This window comes from Sturnira hondurensis, unplaced genomic scaffold (assembly GCF_014824575.4).
Source record: "Sturnira hondurensis isolate 20B ecotype Veracruz unplaced genomic scaffold, ASM1482457v3 Scaffold0022215, whole genome shotgun sequence".
Classification (NCBI taxonomy): Eukaryota; Metazoa; Chordata; class Mammalia; order Chiroptera; family Phyllostomidae; genus Sturnira; species Sturnira hondurensis.
In genome coordinates this window covers 9167052-9188837 of record NW_028094846.1, presented here as the reverse complement: position 1 = coordinate 9188837, position 21786 = coordinate 9167052, and the positions used below count along the sequence as shown (strand labels likewise).

Below are 21786 nucleotides of genomic sequence, written 5' to 3'. Positions count from 1 at the left end.
TCATGTGTTTCCCCTCCTTCTACTTAAAAAGGCCCTTTTTGGTCAGGATACTGAGGATTGTATTTAAACTTTCCAATGATACATGTCTTTTGGGTTATCTAACACATTCCTCATTTTATGAGTTTGACACACTGAATTCCAGTGAGGTTGTCTGACACCCAAAGGATCACATAGTCCCACATTTCGTTCCTTTTATTTAGCAGAAGAATTAATGCCAATTATGGCATAAAATTCTTACAGCTTTATTGAGATATAATTGACAAATAAAAATTGTATGTATCTAAGATATACAGCATTGTGTTTTAATATATGTATATGCTGTGAAATGATTACCACAACGAAGCTAATTAACATCAGAAACAATTAAAGTAATTCTAATTTTTTAATATATAATTGTATCAAGCATATAAAATTATTAGTATCCAGTAGTAATCCTTTTTTTCTTGCCAACTTGCCTAATTTTGGATTACTTATTTCCTCATCAATTTCTTTTTTTTTAAGATTTTATTTATTTATCTTTAGAGGGGAAGAAGACTAGAGAGGGAGAGAATATCAGTGTATGGTTGCCTCTCGTGAGTCCCCTGCTGGGAACTGGCCTGCAACCCAGGCATGTGCCCTGACTGAGAATCGAACCGCGATCCTCTGGTTCCACTGAGCTACACCAGCCAGGGCCAATTTCCTTATTTCTGTCTTACCTTTTGGTATGAGATTACATATTAGCTTAGATCACTATCCTAGTTGTATTTAATTGCTTAAGGAAATAATCACGAAACTGGTGGTCCATTTTTTTCATCCTGGGTTTTACAGTTGACCTTTCCTGGTTTTAACATCTTTCAGCTTCATTCCAAGAGGAATCATTCCAGGTGCTGAGGGTAGATGATGCAAGATGTGTAGTGACCTCATCTCAGAAGTCAGAGTCTGTTCTTTTGCTCTCTCATTGGTCAAAGCGAACTGCAGGACCAGGCCGGCTTCAAGGAAGAGAGAAATGTACTGGAGCTTCTGACCCATGTTGGATGTCATCATAAATTAAACCTCTCCTCAGGCAGAATTGTTTTAAAATACAAAGAAAATTTGAGTTTGTGAAGTTGAAGTTAGATTCCAAGTAAGTTACAGTTCTACTAGCAACAGTGAGAAAGTTTTGTTTACCTTGGTCATCCGAGTTTGGTGACCCGTTGTTGTTGTGATTCTGAAGCAGTCTTATTTGCAAAATACATTTTCCATTGTGTGATTTTTTTGTTTGTCTGTTTGTCGTTGCAACCTACACGTAACATTGAAAAACTCAGGGGTGGTCACTTAGTACTTTTTTTTGAAGGCCTCTGTAAAGATCATCAAACAGTTTTGGAGGAATAGCATGTAAATTCCTGTTTTACTATAATCCTTCCCTCCATTCTCATCCTTTTTTAAAATACATTTTATTTTATTATTTTTTAAAGATTTTATTTATTTATCTTTAGAGAGGAAGGGAAGGAGAGAAGGAGAGAAATATCAATGTACGGTTGCCTCTCGTGAGTCCCCTACTGGGAACTGGCCTGCAACCCAGGCATGTGCCCTGACTGGGATCCATTCTCATCCTTAACGGACTCGCAGACTAGAGCAGGCCAGCATCCTCTCCACGGCAGGCAACAAGGACAGCCACCCTGAAGGCGTACGTGAACGGACACCACCTCTTTCCATTTCTGTGAACTGAAATGTCTCATTATGGGCTTCTGCATGTTTGAGGAAAACTGAAAACTCACCATTTGTATTATAGAAGCCTCACAGGTAAACATCACAGATAATATAAATATCACAGGTAAACAAATCGTTTTTTTTAAAAGCAGTATTTTGTATAATTACCCAATTGCAGGATATTTAGCAGGTAAGTTTTTTTTTTCATTTTCTTTGGTGAGAAGATTGTAGACTGAATGGAGTGTGCCACATTTCCGTGTACACTGCCCGCTGAGTGTGCAGCTGGACACCCAAAGTGCGATTTAATATATGTATATATTAAACACATATACATATATTAAAACACAAATATGTTGTATTTGGGCAACATAGTAACATCTTTTATGTATTCCACTTTTTCTTTAAAATCCTCAAGTCAGGGAGACAATTGGAAACTCCTTTTCTGAAAATCAAAATCCCTAAGACCCAGGGAGAACGTTTTGTTGTTGTTTGGTGATTTGAAGCCTCGCCTGGGGTTCTACAGAGGGTTGAATTGTTGGAAGGATCTGTCAGAATCAGCTCTGCATGGTGAGGGGCCAACACACCTGTTCCCCAAATTTTCCCTTTTGTTAGTCAAGAAGACATTTGAGTTGCAACAACCTCTGAAGTAAGAAATATAACTTTATTCAGTTTCGTAGAAAAATCAAGAAAAAGGTAAAATAATGCATGTTAATCCACATTAGCTGGTTGGGTATGCCCAAGCTAACTCAGCAGCAACTGTTTTAGACTGAGTATTGATGTCTTTTGGGGGAGATAAAAAACAAAACAAAACAAAACAAAACCCCACTTTTGATTGATTTAGAAGTACTGGCTTTTTCTCATCCTGGATTCGTGAGATTCTCGATTATCAATGTTTTTCCTCCCCCTTTTGCCAGGTTCACCCACACACGAATATTTCTTTCCCTCCCTCCCCCCTGCCTAAAAATAAATAAAATCTTAAGAAATTTAATAAATAAAGTTGCTCTTTCCTTTAAAAAAAAGGTAACCGTTGTTTAGCTCTCTTTTTCAATGATGTGTAGGTCATGCTGTTGTAGGTATGATCATTTTTTTTCATTAGACAAGATGGTCACAATAGTCACAACGTTAAAAACTAGACTAGCACTATCTCCACACGAAGCACAGTAGTTCATCCGCAGGCATGCCCCAAAAACGGTTTGTTACAAGGCTCACCCCAGCCGTGTCTCTTCCAGGAAGGTAGCAATGAGTGATCCTTTATTGTGAACCGATAATCTAGGTTGTCAACATCAGGCTGAGGGCACAAAACAGTAGCCAAAGGGTGGATAGTTTGTCTTGGAGCCGTTCAACCATAAAAACAGTGCTAAAAAATAGAAGTCTTCAGTCTCTATTTTTGTGAGTTTTTGTGAGTTGTGGGCTGCCACGTGGCTTTTGCGCCTCTCTGGGAACCTACGGAGCCAGGGCAGAAACTGAGACATTTCGCATCCCGGTGAGGGGTTTCCCAGCGCCAGACAGAAATAGTCCCTGGCAAACCAGGGAAGTTGGTCAAGGCAGCGCTCGGGGCAATCTCTAAAGTAACAGAGACACACGAGCCTTCACGGTGTGTCTGGCAATGATCCTTTTTTAAAAAATATGTCCTTTTGGGACTGTAATATCCATCTCTAACCAAAAGCTAATTAGTAGATAATTTATCAGCATAGATCCCCCCAAAGCAGTAATGACTGCAGGCAACCAGTGTGCATTTAAAAACCAGTCATTCTAAAGTAACATTGTTTCAAGTCTTTTTTAAAGTGGTTTTTTTTTTTTAGATTTTATTTATTTATTTGTAGAGAGGGGGGAAGGCAGGGAGAAAGAGAAGGAGAGAAACATCGTAAGAGATACACAAATATGTTGCCTCTCACACACCGTCCCCGCCCCTCCTAACTGGGGACCTGGCCTGCACCCCACGCATGTATGCTGACCAGAAATTAAACCAGTGACTTTTCGGTTTGCAGGATGGTGCCCAACCCACTGAGCCACACCGGTCAGGGCTATAGGAGTCATCTCAAGTAGCTTAAGAAAAAAAATGGATTATGAATATAAAGGCCCGTTTGTTCCCCCTGCATGCCAGTTCCCTCTTCCTCTCTATTCCAAACGAAGGGAAGCATGGCCGCCCAAACAGTCAGCACTGTACCTCACACAGTCCAGGCTCTCAAGGAGGAACTGGTCTCTCTCAGTTCCAATTCCAAAATTTCCAGGTGATAAATAAACCAACGGAGTAAATTTCTGTTGGTTTAAGTTGCCCTAATATACTAATAAACCAATATACCTGTTCATTCGCCAATAGGTTAGATTGTTGGTATTAATCTGCTGGGACTGTAATTGGCCAAGCTTGAGTCACCTGACCATCCCAGGGCCAATTACTCGTGGTTAGGGGTGGGGGTGAGGCAATTTTGAGCTGTTCTAAGAGCTTCCCAGATATTATCTTCTCATACAAATCTTTGAAGGTAGCTGTTATTGTTAACTTCATACCATAGGAGGGAAACGGAGAGAGGAGTTTTCAGAAGGAAAATGTAAACCTAGTAGCAAATGCTGAAGTTTACCCTGATAAGATGGTAATAAGCCTCTTCCCCCGCCCCCTTCTTCTGGGAACTATTTCCTATTATCTCATCCAGAGAAGCTTTCATGTTGTTCTGTGACTTTTTAAAATTATAACTTGGTGATTATTCCTCACCTGAGGACAGTTTTTCATTGTGTTTAAAAACAGAGGAAGGGAGAGAGAGAAATATTGTTGAGAGAGAAGCATCTATTGGTTGCCTCCCATACTGCACCCAGACCGGTACCAGGACCAGGCATCAAACCTACAACATAGGTACGTGCCCTGACCAGGAATCAAACCTGCAACCCTCGGCTATGGGACGATGCTCCAAACAACTGAGCCACACCAGTCAGAGCTACCTAGTTAGTTCTTATGATAAAAGATAAGACCGTGGGGAAGATCGAAAACACGGTCCTGATATTTTGCTTGTCCTCTTATTAAGAGGTGAAGTCTATTTCCCCACCCTTTAAATCTGAGCTGGCCTTGGGACTTGTTTTAATTAATAACATGTGATAGAAGTGATGCTGTAAGAGTCTTGGTCCCCAGGCCCCTCCTGTAGGAGGGTAGGTCTTGCAGCTTCTGCTCTTGTTCTTAGAATCCTGAGACCACCGTGCCGTAAGAAATCTCAGTGTACGGGCTGAATTTGTTCCCCCAAATTCGTCTGTTGAAGTCTTAACTCCCACTACTTCATAATATGACCTTGTCTAGAAACAGGGTTTTTACAGAGGTAATCAGGTTGAAGTCAGGTCATCAGGCAGGCCCTAATCCAGTATGACTGATGTCCTCATAAAAAGGGGAAACTTAGGCGCAGTCACACACGTACACACTGGGAACACACCATGTGAAGATGAAGTCAGAGATAGGAGTGATGCATCTCCCCACCAAGGAACACCAAACCTCATCAGCAAACAACAGAAGCTAGGGGAGAGGTAAAGGCCAAATTCTTCCTCATAGCCCTCAGTCAAAAAGCAGCCCTGCCGACACCATGACCTTGGCATTCTGGTATCTAGAACTACGAATAAATACATTTCTGTTGGTTTAAGTTGCCCTAACATACTAATATACTAATATACTTGTTCATTCTCCAATAAGCTAGATTGTTTTTATTAAACAATAAATAGGGTTGCCGTAACAAAGTACCGCAGACTGGGAAAGTTAGACGATGGAAATTTATTGTCTTGATGTTCTTGAGGCTGAAGTCTGAGATCCAGGTGTGGGCAGGTTGGTTTCTTCTGAGACCTCTCCCGGGTTCGTGGGTGGCTTTCTTCTGTGTCTTCCCGTGGTCTTCCCTCTGCGTGTGGCTGTGTCCAAACTTCCTTTTCTTATAAGGACAGCAGGCACATTGGATTAGGACACACCCAAACGACCTCATTTTAACTTCATCACTTCTTTAAACATCCTGTCTTCAGATACAGTCCCATTGTGAGTGAGGTGCCGGGGGTTAGAGCTGTGACCTGTGAATTGGCAGAAGAAGCTGGGGGGTCGGGGAGACGCAACTCAGCCCACACCGAGAGGCCTTATGGAGGACAAGCAACACACCAGCAGCAGTAGGAAGAGGCCACTTCGAACCTTCCATCCAGCCCAGCGGACCCTCCAGCTGCAGGCTGTAACGTGAGTCAGCATAGACGAGAACAGCAGAACTGTCCAGCCGATCCACAAAACTGCACGGAGGAAGACAATAATAAATCACTGCTGGTTTAAGCCACTATATTTTGAGATAGTGTGCTATGCAGCGGTAGATCAAAGAAACAACCCCATTTCACATAAATTATAAACCAGGCCCATTTCCATTACACTATAGTTAATGATAAGGCTACATGTTAATGGATTGTTTAGTTGGCTATTTTATTATTACCATAGAAAAAGAGTACTAATTTATTAATTTCAAATGAATAGATGTTATTGTCGATACTAGTAATGTTTATAAAGCACTTTGCCAATTTGAAAAGGTCTCTTAATAATTTATCAAGTTTCTTAATAGAAGAAATATTGAATCGTAGACCTGTGGGAGTTAAGAGAAGCTAGAAGAGGTCATTTAATCCATCTCCTTATCTTCAAACAGAATGACTTATTCTGTTCCAGCCAGATAAGAGTCATCTTCCCCCTCCTGACTGTCATCCAAAAAAACTTTTAAAGCGTGGATCTGTAAATGGAACTGTATTTGGCACTCCAAAGGCCTTTAGAGGTTTAATGCCACGACAATGCAGAGAGAAACCACACATAAACAAAATTCAAAGGACTGCATGCACAGCTTAAAAAGAATGGATAAGACGATGTGGTATGTGCATGCAATGGAATATTACTCAGCCATGAGAAAGAAGGTGATTCTGCCATTTATGACAAGATGATGGTTAGCAGGGGTGGGGCAGGGGGGAGGGGAATGGGAGATGTTGGTCAAGGGGACACACTTTCAGTGATACAGTGAGTAAGTTTTAGGGATCTGTTGTGCCGTGTGATGATTATAGCTAATACTATTGTATTATAACCTTGAGATTTGCTAAGAGAGTAGATCCTCAATGTTCTCACCACAAAACAGACGTGGTAATGATGTCAGGTGATGTAGGTATTAGCTAAGGATATGGTGATCATCATTTTGCAAGCTATACGTGCATCCAATCAACATTTTGTACACCTTAAACTTAAATAATATTATATGCCAATTATACCTCAATAAAGCTGGAAAAAGAGAAAGGAAGATACATGTAAAATGTTATTTTTGTTCCAAATTATCTACATAAACATTTTAGCAAATGTGGATAACACAGACAGAGATAAACATAATCATACAAAGACTATGCATGTATTTAAGTAAAAGAAACAAGCTTAGGGTACTATGATGGCTCTCAGGTATTTGAAAGGCTGCCTCGTGGAAGAAAGGTGAGATTCGCTCTACGTAGCTACCAGGTGCAACTGGGACCAGAAGAGAAACAGGTGGAAGTTTCAGGGAGGCAAGTGTCAGCCTATCTTTAGGAAGAACTTTTTAACCATCGGAACGTTTTGAAATACATGGTCTCCCTCACTGGAGTTTTACTATAGAGGGAATTCCAGGAGATTAGCCCAGATGACCTCTGAAATTCTTTCCAACCCAATGACACCAAACCACACGCCAAACTCGAATGCAGTTGCGGGAAGTTGAGCAAGGTAACTGAATTTTATAGGCAAGGGATTGTTACCAGCTGTGCTTGTTTTAGATACGGACTGAATAGAGTCCAGGGAAACTGTTACATCTTTATGCGTATGTCTGAGATTTTCTTATGAGGAGGAAGCAAGGTTTGAGTAGAATCCTAAGCACTATAAGGGGAGTCACTCAGGAGTCATATTGGGGAGAATATGATCATTACAAAAGTCAGAGCTGAAAAAGAAGAGAGCCCCAAAATAGACTAATTGAAGATTATCCACCCATCTATCCATATCTGTCATAGAAGGCGTGGGAGGAACAGGGATGTTGAACACTAAGCAATTACAAGCCAGGCTATCCCGGAAACTAATTTTGAAACATTAGATGAGAAACCTAGACATTGTACATAATGGAGGGGAGGAGAGCATGGTCACAGAAAGGAGAGGAAGACATATTTTTGGAAATTGCTGGGTGCTCAAGGTCTGGAACCTGGGAGGAAAAGACCAGCAGCAGGAGAATCCAGCAGAGAGATGACGTGTGTTCCAGTGAACACTGTGTCCGTCCAGATAGATGTAGAGAAAAAAGTAGATGTGCTAGATAGTGTAAGAATGTAGCAATAACTTGGAAATGCAGGCTGGAAAAGACAGGGATCAGTGAGGCATGACTCACATGCCCCTTGCTTCTGGAAACAGTGGTATTGCTTCTGGGGAAGATAAGGATAATGAGCATCTTATGTCTTCAGTGTTCCTGTTGGCTTTGGTGCTGTATTTGATCTTTCATGCCAGTCCCTGCCCATCACTCCCGTGTGTCAATCCCTGCTACTCGCCACCCCCCCCACCATCCCTGCCCTTGCCAGGAACTCACAAATACCCCCCATTCATTCAATCTGAGATGTTTGGGGATGGTTTTAAATGTTGAAATGAATTCGCAGGTAAGTCGTTTTGGCTTGGTTATGTTGGGATGAAATATTTTCCCAGGCTTGTTTCTCTCAAGTCTGTCACAGCCCCCACTCCCTTCCTGAAAGTTCCCATCTCACTATGAAACAAAAAGAATGGAAAACATTTACAAGACAGTGCATGTATCCTAAGTCTCCACTTACAAGATATTTGCTCTAGCCTGGATAAGATCTTAAGAACCAATGGTAGAGGAATTTTCATAGGCAAAACAAAGGTCTTGTGTAATCATTCACATGTGTAGATAGCTGGTGATAACCAAGTAAGAATGACTAATTAAAGCGATGACTCTACATAGTTTTACTGGTTGGTTGGTGTTTTTGTTTTTAGTTATTTGCAAAGTGGCAGGCGGTGGTGATGAGGGGGGTGGGGGGACTCACCTGAATAAATACTGTAGAATTTGTTCCATAATCTAAGTTTATACCACTTGAAGAAATTAGGCTTGGGAAAGCTGGCGGAAGATCTGAAAACATTACTTTTTTTTGTTTTAATTGCAAATGATTGTATGACACTTATATGCCCAATACTGTTTTCAGTGCTTTATTTAATTCTCACAGAAGCCCTATAAGCACTATTGTTACTATCATTACTTCATAAACGAGGAACTGATGCACGAAATGGTTATTTGCTCAAGAACAAATAGCTAATAAGTAGAAGAGCCCACTTTTGAACCCAAGCAGTCTGGCTTTAGAGTTCCTGCTATACTATACTCACCTATTATATAACATGTATCTATTACATAACATTTTATCATTATACAATATTAACAGAAGCCAGAAAGTTATCCCCAAATCGAAATTCTCTCAGATAATAAAAATCAAACAACAAACCAAAGTCTTGCTCTATGGCCACTTTTTCCCATTGTGAATGGTTATTTTTCAATAGTTGCAAATACTTTGGGAATTAAAATGGGGAAAAAAGTATTTTACACACAGGAAAACTTTGGTCCAAATGGAAAATTCATATTCTCTTCAGTGAGAAAGCATAGTGGTTCTGTTCCCATTTGGAGGGCAATTTCAGTTATTTCTGGCCAAAGCCTGGATGGCAATGGAATCATTTCAAAGTGCTCTTGTAATAGTGAATATCAATGTCAGTGAGTGGTTCCTCTAAGGTCAGGATGATTCTATGAAAGACATGTGAAGAAGGCCCGCGTTTCCCTCTTCCTTTTAACTTATCTCCCCAGTGGTGGTTTAGTTGCTTCTTTACCATGGCACCCATCCTCTCTGCTTTAAATTTAAGCCAATTTTCAATGTGGTACCTTCAATAACTGATACTTTTTATAGAGGAAATAGAAAAGCCAAAGGAAAAGCAAGAGGATAATTATCCAATTCTTTGAGAACTTAAAAAACTGGATCAGCCCTGGCTGGTGTGGTTCAGTGGACTGAGTGACGGCCTGCGAACCCAAAGTTGGATTGGATTCGCAATTTAGTTGGTTGGATTCCCAGTCAGAGCACATGCCTGGGTTGCAGACCAGATCCCCAGTAGGGGGCGCGCGATAGGCAAGCACACACTGATGTTTTCCTCCCTCTCTTCCTCCCTCCCTTCCCTTCTCTCCAAAAATAAATAAAATCTTTAAAATAAAAAAATGAATCAATATTAAGATGCCAGAATATGTAGTGGGGGATAGTGAATATTTACACATATATGTATATGCGTGTGTGAGTGTATAAACACACTATTCTGCTTGAGTCCCTCTTTAGATAATATAAGTTAAAGGTAAGTTCTGGCTCAGAAAGAGCGTGAAAGACAGATTTCCCCCCTCCTTTGTAATCAAAAGACCTGCCCACGTGCACTGAATGTAAAGCACGCCAGTGAGAAGATTAGCTTTACTGTCAAGCATTGTGAGGGTAACAGAGACACACGTGTGATTAGATAGTCAAGGAGTTCAAGAGGAATTCGTGGTAATATAATACGAGAAATGGGGTCACAACTGCTTCTCCAGTGAGTCTGTAGAGTGCAGACTACTGAACCGAGTGCAATTTAACATCATGAAATAATTTTTAAAACCACACTGAAACAATAATGTCCCTCTTTACCCTCCTCATGTAAATTTTAGATAATTTTGATTCTAGGCCCACTGCCGACGACGGTGTTTGAAGGGATTCTCCTGAGCACTTTAGGGATCCTCACCTGACACCACATGCCCCGTGCTTCTCTGTACAGCTGCGCCTGCTAATGAGCGGTGCACCTGGGGCGCTTAGCTGGACTGATTGATTTGACAGGTGGAGGTGGGACAGGAAGAGCTTTACACCCACCAACCCCCGAAGGCCGTAGGGCACTGAGCGGAACTTGCGGAGTGGAGATGCGGATAGGGTCTTAGGGGCCGAAAGACCTAACGCAGCAGCCAACGTGCCCACGAGGTGGGCACTCGAGGACGCAGCCCGCGAGGAGGCGGGGGCAGCGTGGGCGGGGCGGGGCCGGGCGGGGCGGGGCCGCGGGGAAGCCCTCCCCCCGAGTAGCGGAGGTGACCGGTTGGGTCGGGGGCGGGGGACGCTCTGCCCCACGCCCTCCCAGTGCTCGGTGGTTTAAAGATGGCGGCGGCGGCGGCGTTGGGGGCGCGGAGCCGCGGGAGGAGGAGGGAAGAGGAGGATCTGTGAGTCGCCGAGCGGCAGCGCGGCGGCTGCTGTGTGGAGTGCGGGCGCGGAGCCGCCGGCGGCCCGGCTTCTCAGGGCCGGGGCCTGGACTGGCAAGGAGGCCGGAGCAGCCCCAGGAGCCCGAGGCCGGAGCGGAGGAGGAATGTGACCGGGGGTCGGCGGGGGCGCGGGCGTACGCGAGCGCAGGGATGGGGCAGCAGGTGGGCCGCGTCGGGGAGGCTCCGGGGCTTCAGCAGCCGCAGCCCCGAGGGATCCGGGGCAGCAGTGCAGCCAGGCCCTCCGGCCGCAGGCGGGACCTGGCGGGGCGCACCGCAGAGGCCGGCTTCAATATCTTCACCCAGCATGGTGAGTGTGTCCCGGAGCCGGCGTGCGGGCGTCGGGAGGCCGGGGGTGGGGCTGGGGCGGGGTGGGCGGCAGACAGGCAGCCCTTGGGGGTCGAGCGGTGGAAGGGTGCCCGGGAGTGGGGGCGGAATCCGCTGCCATCTGGGCCAGTCACGGGAGGCGAGTCACACCCCTCCCCCTCCGTCTCCAGCCTGGCTGGCAGCTCCCGGGGGCGGAGAAGGAAGAAGTGGTCTTAGGGACCGTGGATGGACTCTCCTCTCCCCTGGGACGGGACCGTGCGGCCCGGGGCGGGGTCGATGAGGTGGGGTGTGAGCTCAGCCCTGGAGGTGTTAGTGTGAATCGGGCGTTAGCGAAGGGAACGTGAGTTGTTCCTTAAAGGGGTTGGGAAATAGCGACTGAATCTCAGGAGACAGTGTCGTATAAAGTGTATTTGTAAGTCAGGCGATGAGCAGTGCCAGAATAGTGAACAGTGCCTGCCCGAAATACCCTTCGGTGGGAAAGATAAGGGTGGTATCTCAGCACTCTTGATTCCCTCCCTCCCCCCCAACTGAAAATGAAGGACTTTGCCAAACCATCCCCCAGGTCTGCTCTTTAGAGTAGGACAGAATTCCGAGATAACTGGTAGGGCTTAGAGGTTGGTGGGATCGGTTAGGACTTCGGGTATGAACACGTTTTTCTTCCTGCTCCGTGTGCATGTACCCAAACTTAGGCCCTTCCCATAGTCCCGAACCTATTACTTTGGTTATCAAGGTATTTTTAGAATCGTCTCTTTTGATCATACACTTTTATCAGCAGAAGAGCATAAACCTCTGAAATTAATGTACCTTTATTAATTTCATACTTCTGCTAATACGTTATATAACTTACAGTGTACACAGAAATAGAATTTAAGAAAGCATGTGCTGAAAAATAAGTGTACTAAGAGTTATAGTAGATATCTTTGCCTACAGCCCAGTGAATTCTTTTGCACTTCCTCTGAGGCGCACCCACCCACACCACTTTTGAGACCGCTTTTCTAGAGGAAGGAAGAGTGGAGAAGGGGGAAAAAGCAAAACTGACCTTTGTGAGATGTAGATATCCTAAGCCCTAAGAGAAGCTGAAGAGAGATGTGACTTCTGTATGAAGGACTGGATAGTTGAGGTCGGAGGAGAGGTAGCAGTGAAACTGGAATTGCACCGAAGAGGCCTGTAGAACATTATAAAGGAAAAAGAAGACTGGGTGTTCCGTACCGCATGATGTAGGAGGAAAAGAAACTGTGAACTAGTTATTAGAAACGGAGTTTTGGGGGAACTAATAATGCAAAGAAAGAGATGTACCCAGGGAGCTCTGGCTGTCAGGGGAGTCGTATCAGAGTTATATGGGCTTGGACTTAGTGAGTAAGCCTTGCTATTTCTTATCGGAGGAGATGTAACTGGTTTGGGGCTATTCGAGAAGTATACGTCTGCTATTGACTGGCCTGGCTGGTGTGGCTCTGTAGATTGAGTGCTGGCCTGCGGACCAAAGGCTCGCTGATTCAATTCCCAGTCAGGGCCAGGTCCCCAGTGGGGGGCGCTCAAGAGACAACCACGCATTGATGTTTCTCTCCGTTTCTTCTTCCCTTCCCTCCTTCCCTCTCTATAGAAATAAATAAAATCTTTAAAAAAAAAGAATTACGTGTCTGCTATTAAAGATGTGAGCGAGCTTTTCTTCCAGGTATATGAATGAACATGTTGTGAAGGTGCTGTATAACTTAGTCTTTGTCAAAACCACTTTCTAAAACACAGGAGGCAAGAGTGGGTGGATAGTTTTCAGGGAAGAAATCCAAGTAGCTTTGCTTTGGGGAAACTTGGCCCAGTAGGCCTCAGTGATCCTCTTCCTCTAGCATCTTAATCAGGGAAGGAGAAAGTCATGAAGAATGGCATAGGAAAAGATTTTGAAGGATGGGTAAGAGTTGGGTCTGAGGAGTGATAAAACCAGGGCAGTGGTCAGGAGAAACAACTTGAGTGTGAACAGTGGAATGATTTGTTGGTGGGAAGAGACTTCTGTTGGGAGTGAAGCTAATCCCCCAGGAGTGAATTGCAGAGCAGAAGTTGCACGAATGAAGTCCTGGTTTTCGCTTCACCTGGCTGGGTGATTTGGTCACTTACCATCTTTTGTTTTTTTTAATCTGTAACATGTTGGACTGGATGATTGTTAAGGTAACTTCTGACTGTTAAGGTTTTATGACATTAAGTGAGAAGCAGTGTAAAATGTGGCAGAGAGGTTTCTATCAGTTTACCTGATTGGCTAGTTTATAGGATACATTAACAAACCCAAGTATGAAATACTGGAAGATTGCCTTTGAATGGAGACAGTAGAAATGGGAGGGGTAAGTTTGAGGGTTACTTCATTCAATTAACAAAGGAAAGTTTTTCAAGCACCTGTTATGTGCTGGGGATGTTGCTGTGGCTATAACAGAATCTCTGTCCTTGTGGAGCTTAAAGGACTTGACAATTTAACGTAGAGGGTGAAAGAGGAGAGATCACTTTGGAATATTTATTAAGGGCATGAACTCTGGAGACAATCTGCCTGGATTTGAAACCTGGCTCAGCTGCTTATTTGTTTATTTATTTATTTATAGAGAGAAGGGGAGGGAGGGAGAAACATCGATACGGAAGAGAAACATCGATTGATTGCCTCTTCTATGCGCCCCTACCAGGGACCGAACCGGTAGTCCAGGCCTGTGCCCTGGCTGGGAATCAACCAGCAACTTTTTGCCTTGTAGAAGGTTGCTCAGCCAACTAAGCCACACCAGTCAGGGCCAGCTGCTTATTATCTGTGTGACCTTGGGCAAGTTATTTAACTTTTTTGTGCCTTGGATTCCCCATTTGTAAAATGGGCCTCATAAGAATATGTAGTCATTAAGCCTAGATTTAATGAGTTAGTATATGTGAGGCACTTAGAATAGTGCCTGGCACATAGTTAAGAGCTAAGTATGTGTTAGCTGCTACCATTACTACTACTATTATTAAAAGTAGGGATGAGTCAAAGACCATAAGCTTTGACATTGGCTGAGGTGATAATTATTCTGTTGACAAGTTTGGAAGTTTGAAGATGATTGAAAGGATGGGAATAGGGTAAGTTTGTTGCCAAAGACCAGCATGAAAACAATGGAATTAGTAATCAGCAAATAATATAGAAAACAAAGGTGAAGTGAGTATTGTTCTTAGACAGATGGGTATTTATGAACTTTGTTAGATCAATTTCTCAGCCTTGGCCATATTGACATTTTGGGGTGGACGATTCTTTATTAATGTGTGTGTTTGCGGGGGGGGGGGGGGGAGGCTNGTGTGTGTTTGTGGGGGGGGGGAGGCTGTCCGTTGCTTTGTAAGATGTTGAACAGCATCCACGGCTTCTATGCAGTAGATGCCAGTGGTATACGTTTCTGGCAACAACCCCCACCGTCCCCCCCCCTACATTGTGACAAACAGAAACATTTCCAGGCATTGCTACATGTCTCCTGGCCAATTACCCCTAATTGAGAACCACTGCTTAGAAATGTGGTCGATTTTTAATTGAATGAATTAGATTCCAGAACCCCTCAGTGGATCAGTCATTCGACATTTACACAAGAGAATCTGGGTTCTAGAACTGATGTACAAATCTCTGTCTTGAATTTCAGTATTGAGATATTTGCACAGCATTTTATGTATGAAAGTTGGGTCTGACAGGCTGCTGAGTTTACATGTAGGTTTAAAGAAGATCCAATATGGTACATAGTTAGTAAAAATGCACCTATGTTATAGAGATAGTATATCTGAGTCCATGATTTTTCTTCTGGAGACAGAAATGATATTTTCTTATTGAAGATGAGAATGGTATTTTTATTGTTAATATATGGTGAGTTAAAAGAATTTGCCTTGCTAAAAGTGATTTTTGTGAATGTAATTTAAAAGGAATAAAAGGCTTTTGGTGTGAAAGAGGTGAGGGCTGTGTGCCTTTTCTGAGCTCTGCTCTTGGACCTTTTTGGTGAGCTGGTGTTTTGTGACCAGTAAGTAATCTGGTATTAAATACCTTTTTGATATCTGACATAACTCACAACACTTGAGTGATTGCATTTCAACTTCACTTCTCTCACTTATCTGCTGAAAGTACTGTTGTAGGTTAACCTTAACTTGTGAAGTTTCCAATACTAGAAATTTTCCTTTAAATCAAACTCACCGTTTTGCCTGGCTTTATTTATTCTGACCCTGTAGTTCACAGTCCAGTCTCTGGAGAAGGAAGGAGGTGGCACCCCAGGTGGCACTGATGCTGTAGAAGAGAACAGGAAGGCTGTTGCGGGGAGTTTTAACTGTAGGGACCTGGTACAGTGGTCACTGGTTCTTACTGAGACTAAACGTTGGAAAATGAATCGGCTGTCAGGTTTTTATTAACCTCCAAATCTGTGCAAGATACAGCGATATAGCTGAGTCTGTATTTTTAGCCAAGTGGCTGGCTGAGTTGTGATACAGATGTTGTTGTCACAGCCCAGTTGCCAGTAAGGTCCCAGGTAAATTGTGAAGTCTCAGTCGTCTCCTTAGGGGTCTTCAGCTTTAAAAAGAAAACACAAGACAAAGGAAGAACGAGCATCTTTTCCCTTCCAGCCCCCATTCTATGTTGTTTATTTCTGTTCTCTTGAAGACAGTTTATATTTGTGTGGTTCTTTGTTTAGAGTTTGTAAAGATCTTTTATGGCCTCTACCTCATTGGATCTTTGCTGCTACTCTGAAATGGGTGGGGGCAGGCGTTAATTCTCTCATTTCATAGATGGAGAGTTAAGAGAATTGTGTGGCTTTTCAGGATCGCTTAGCTCTCAAGCCATGGGACTGAAACGCAAGCCCTTTCTCTGCAACTTGCCGTAGCACAGAGATTTAGGGAGCACAGATTCTCACATTAGAGCTGTATTCACCGTGTGCCTTGTATGGGATATTAGTAAATGGTTTGCAACTCCGACCTCAGCAGATTGTTGGATTAAGCAATAAAGTTATGTAAGGCTCTTAATGAAAGTGCCAGGCACTAAGTGCTCAATAAACAGCAGTTTTGTTGTCCTTGCTATTTACCTCAAGACTGTTGTGAAGATTATGAGTCACACGTGAAAACGTTTTGTGAATTATCTAAGACACTGCTATTGTCAACGGTGGTGAAGATTATGAGTCATATGTGAGAGTGTTTTGTAAACTAAGACACTGCTATTGTCAACGTGATGGCATGCCAAAGTGTAGAATTCTCAGTATTTACACTTAAAGTCTCGATTTTCTCTGAATCTGTTTCTCTCAAGTGACTCTTGGTTATTAAAGGACTTCCAGAAAGGAACAAAATGGTAGGGACATTTGGGCCATCTGAAATCGGAGAAGAATCTGAAATCACATTAGGCCCAAATGCCTACATTCCTCTAAAGGCCAATATCGTCTTAAGATTTGTCTTAGGGGCTGGGGTTTTTTTTTTCACTCACTCTTTTCGTAGGATGTTTTTTCCTTCCGTCAGAGAAGTTAAACCAGAAACACAGGCCAATGGGGATGTAAAGTTTTGGTACAGATTTCATTCTAATCTGGCACATTTGTTTGCTAGGTAGGATTTGATGACTTAATAGTGTAACCTCATTCATCTGACATCCTAGATGTTTTTGTGCCTCCTTGTATTTTTACCTTTGGTTATAAAGTTTCTTGTTAAATGTTTTACTTATTTTTTAAAGATTTATTTTTAGAGAGGGGAAGGGAGGGAGAGACATCAGTGTGTGGTTGCCTGTCATGTGTCCCCTACTGGGGAACCTGGCCTGCAACCCAGGCATGTGCCCTGCTGGGAATCGAACCAGCAACCCTTGGGTTCAAAGGCTAGTGCTCTATCCACTATGCCACACCAACTAGGGCTAAAGGCATGTTATAGTAGGACTTTTAGATTTTGATTTTTTGTAAGTCAAACGAACTTTTTTTTTACCATATGCATATAAGATTTCAAAATACTTATGAAATGTTAACTTCACTCAATCTTAACAGATTTCTTCTGGAATAGGTAAATTTGAAGTTTCACCAAATCATGTAGACAGCTGCTCTCAAACTTGAGCGTGGAGAGCTTGTTAAAACAGAATGCTGGGCCTCACTCCCAGAGTTTCTGATTCAGGTTTCAGGTGAGGTTTAAACATTTGCATTTCTGACAAACTTCCAGGCATTGCTGATGCAGCTGGTTGGGCTCACACTTTGAGAACCACGGTAATGTGAAATTAGGGAGAGGAACAGATCACAGGTGATTCACAGACTGCAGCTGTGTCAGAAAAACGTGTTAAAACTGCCTAAAACTGGTTCAAGCACATGTGTTTGTGTCACCATTTTATCTCATGTTCTGGTGGCAGGAAGAGATGATGTGTTTTTGCTCTGGCTTCAACTTAAAGGTTCGTATGTTGAAGGTCTGTTGAGGGGCGCACTTCTGAGAATCTTGAATATCAGGGAGAAAAGGAGGGAGGACGCATCCGGTTCTGCTGACAGCCTCAGTTCTTGGGAGAAGTGGGGAAGAAAAATGGCACTTACTGGGGGCTGTGTCAGACGTGTTAATATCTGGTTTTTATAAACCCCGTCAGACCCTACTTGCCCAAATTGAAAAAGATTAGAGACCAAAGAATTTGGGATACCTGTTTGTGATTCTATAATTTTGGTATATAATGGTGCCTAGTTACCTTATGGGGTGTGTGTATATGTATAAAAGTGTGTGTGTATTCAAAGATATTTAGGCTTTTTAAAAAAAAGATTTTATTTTTAAAGAGGAGGAGGGAGGGAGAAAGAGAGGAAGAGAAACATCAATGTGTGGTTGCCCCTGACGTACCCTGTAACTGGGGACCTAGCCCACAACCCAGGCCTGTGCCCTGACTGGGAATTGAACTGGTAACTCTTTGGTTTGCAGGCTGTCACTCAATCCACTGAGCCACACCAACCAGGGCAATATTTAGGATTTTTTCCCCCTACCTGTCTTGAGACCAGTATTGGCGTTTCCAGAATGGGAAGACAGGGTGGCCCAGTGTGCTCTGAAGCTGTAGATTCAGACTCCGAGACTGCACTCTTACGAAGGGGCCGTGGGCACTAACACTGCTCTGTGGAATCTCATGGTGACATTGAACTGCTGTCTCAGCTCTTGGCTTACTGTTGCTATTATTTCTTATTGAAGGCTTTTATTATATACCCCCCCCCTTTGTTGTAGATTACAGTTCTTTAACTCTCTTTGCTTCTTAGAAATTGCTAAAATCTACTAGGTATCAGTGATGGTATATTGGGCTACTATAAGAAGATGAATATACTAAGCCATGTTTCTCTATAAATGTGGAATAAAGTATAAAATATTAGCTATACATACTCTCTAATATTTGTTGTTGACTTATTACATTGTATTGGTAGCGGGTCATTAGAAAGCTGCTGATGATACTGTGTATTGCGTAAGTATTTGTGTAAACGACTCTCGGATTCTGAGATACTAGGTTGTCAGAACTGATTTCTTCACCTTGCATCCTTCACACACGGTACAGTCCACATAGTAGGTGTGATTGTGGAGCAACTGTGAGTAATTATGCAACAACTTTTTTCTTATATTTGTATCCTCTTATAAAGTGTATTTCTGAAATAGTCATTGTCAGTTAAACACATTTTAAATGGCAGTGTCTGGTTATTAATAGTTTTACCTGATAAAACTGCATAGGTGACTATTTTTCCTTTATATCCAGGTGTACATCCAGATGCGTAGAATATCCAGGTACAGAGCTAACCTGCTTGAGTGTTTGTTTGAGACTAAACGTAGTTACTTTATTTTCAAGGGTGTTAGGTTTGAGACTAAACAATTATTTTAGGGGGACGCTGTTTTATAGAATGTTAATGTTAAAAATAAAGTACTCCAGTGATCTTGTGTTTATCTCTGGAGACACTTAACATGGTATATGTAGTTTATTATTGCAGTATGCAACTTATAAGGACTTTTTCTTTCCTTTTTAGGTAATATGCCAGAATTTAAGAAATTTTTAGCTTAATTCTCCAGAGTATTTTCTACATTCTTTATTCAGTTATTTCATAGAAATTAATGGTGTTAATGTTTCTGAGAGAATTTTAAGGCATAATTTAGATAGAACTGCTGTCCAGCCCTCGCTGGTGTGGCTTAGTGGGTGGAGTGCCGGCCTGCCAACCTAAGGGTCGGTCACCAGTTGGATTTCCAGTCAGGGCACCCCCAGTAGGGGGCACGTGAGAGGCAACCACACACTGAAGTTTCTCTCCTATTTCTCCCCCCTTTCCCCTCTCTAAAAAATAAATAAAATCTTAAAAAAAATACAAGTGCTATCCAAAAGAATGATATTGCTTAAATAGATGTTGGTGAACGTGAGTCTTGTTTTGTGTGTCTATGGGTGTGGAAGTGTGATATTTTATATAGTAACTCTTGGTTACCAATCTCTGCCCTTTTGGGTTGAGTGCATAATTTTAGTATGTAAATTGTGGGCATGTTGCTAATTAAAATTAGGAAAATGTCTCAGTATTGTTTTCAGTTAAACTTCCACTCAAATATTGCATAGACTTAAATATAATACTATGCTAAGTTTGATTTTGGTGGCTTAAAAAAGTAAGTACCTTGAGCATTTTTCCCCCTCTTTGCTTAGTGCGGTCAGTGTGCGGAGTCTGTAGTGTGGTACTGCCGGTTCCCCCTGCCCGCTGAACTCTGCCAGGACTGGCTTTTGATCCAGCAGAACACAAAGCTCAGCAGGCCCGGGCAGTTTACAGTCCCTGGTTTGCTTTCCGAGGAGAGGGAGGAGAAACCTTTCACTTGATGTGGTCAAGGTCAAGGAAAATGTTCTGTGGCTTAACATGATACACAGTGTGAACACATACAGTTTTGTTAACATGTTCCTCTCTGTGTGCTAATTCCAGCAAATTAAAATAACAATACTGAGTTAGGACTAGAGATTGTCACTTAGCATTTTGTGGTTCCAGATAATTACTAAGAGAACATTTTCCTAAAAGTAGCAGTCCCAACAGGCACAGTTTGTAGCACCATCTGTTTCCTATAGGAAAGAAAGATTGATTTTTGTTACAGTAGCTTTTGTTATTTTTGAGATTTGCATTTCTTATTGTACAAGAATATATGAAGTATCTCAATGTAAAAGAAAAATCAATACAGAAGCATATAGACTAGACATGTCCCCTATAGAAAGTTGCCTTTGTTATTCCTACCCTAGATCCATTTTCCGTTAATAGAGGAAACTGTTCATGGCTTGTGTGTTTTCCCAGAACTTTCCATGTATGTGCACACAGAGGAGCATGTACATACTAATACTCCTCTTGTCATTTTGTAAAAGGCATTGTACTGTATGGGTTTTTTCCTCCCAGATTTGTTTTTTGTACTTAAATGTCTGGAAGGCCTTTCTGTGGCAGTAGGTGTAGGTTTCTTGTTCTCTCAACAGCTTTATAGTATTCCATGCCCTGGGTATGTATTGTAATCATTTTTCTTTAGATAGTAATCATTGTCTTCTTGATGAATATGTGTTTACAAGATCATCTTAAAATCTCATTTTTAAATTTTTTATATTACCAACTTCCTCCTATCTGAAATCATTTTATATGTATACATACATAATTTATTTGATGTTGGAAGCAACTTAATGCTTTTTCATTGCACTAATTAATAGTTCATCAATTCTCACAGCTTTGAAGAGCTGTATTTCTCATATATTAAATTCTCAAAGGTTTACAGATCTTTTAAAAACTCTGGTTTCATTTATCTTTATTTCTTCCTGTACTTTGTTAACATATTCTAATTATGATAATTATCAACTTAAAATGCATATGCTTATCTGGGTAGCTCCCCATTATTGTGTTATTTATCCAAGTTTATTTGGATGTTATTGCATATTATGTCTTCTAAAGATCCTTAGGGTCAGATTTTTAAGATTTGGAAATCTCAATGGGATTTTGGTAGTTATTATACTGTATTATAGGTTAACTTGGGGATGAATTGACATTGCTGCATTATTGTGTCCTTACATCCAAGAACATAATGTCCCTTTACCAGTCTCAGTAATCTTTTATGCCCTTAAATATTTCTCATTTTCTTCATATTGTTTTTGGTCATTTTCTTCCTTCCTTTTTTAAAAAAAATTTTTGTTGATGTTTCTTGTTAGGCTTATTTGTGGGCACTTTATAATTTTTGTCGCAAGTGTAATCTTTCTGTATTACATTTCCCAATTGTTTATTGCTCGTGTCTAGGAAGAATAGTGATTTTTTCCTTTGTCAGTCTTGGGTCTTGTTGCCTTAGTGTACCCGGATTGCATCTCATTCTTCCATTAATTATCTTTCTAGGTAGGCAGTCATATTTTCTGAAGTAGTAACTTTCTACCAACATTCTTTTCTTAAAACTTCACATTTCTACGGACTTTTTAAAAAAAGTATTATTTTGAAAGAGTGTTTATCATTGCTATCCATCCTGATCACATTTCTGTGACAGATAGTATAAGGCATTTGGTTGGAGGAGCCATGGTGGAGGTACAGGTACATTGCAGGGCAAGAGATCATCTATGCTTATTTCT

General features: G+C 42.0%; 1 protein-coding gene across 8 annotated transcripts in view; it reads left to right on the top strand.

Moving 5' to 3' along the window:
* The first annotated feature begins 10816 nt into the window (after window positions 1–10816).
* ABL2 (ABL proto-oncogene 2, non-receptor tyrosine kinase) overlaps window positions 10817–21786 on the top strand; it is a 91932-nt gene continuing 80962 nt past the window's right edge. For 3 of the 8 annotated variants that reach the window (XR_005064864.1, XM_037035206.1, XM_037035203.1), the window contains exon 1: window positions 10817–11250. Coding sequence is in view for 7 of the 8 variants with exons in the window: in XM_037035206.1 (XP_036891101.1) it covers window positions 11094–11250 (157 nt within the window). In the remaining variant the exon portion in view is untranslated. The remainder of the gene's footprint in view (window positions 11251–21786) is intronic. The other 5 variants (XM_037035208.1, XM_037035204.1, XM_037035214.1 and 2 more) reach the window with 3 other exon arrangements.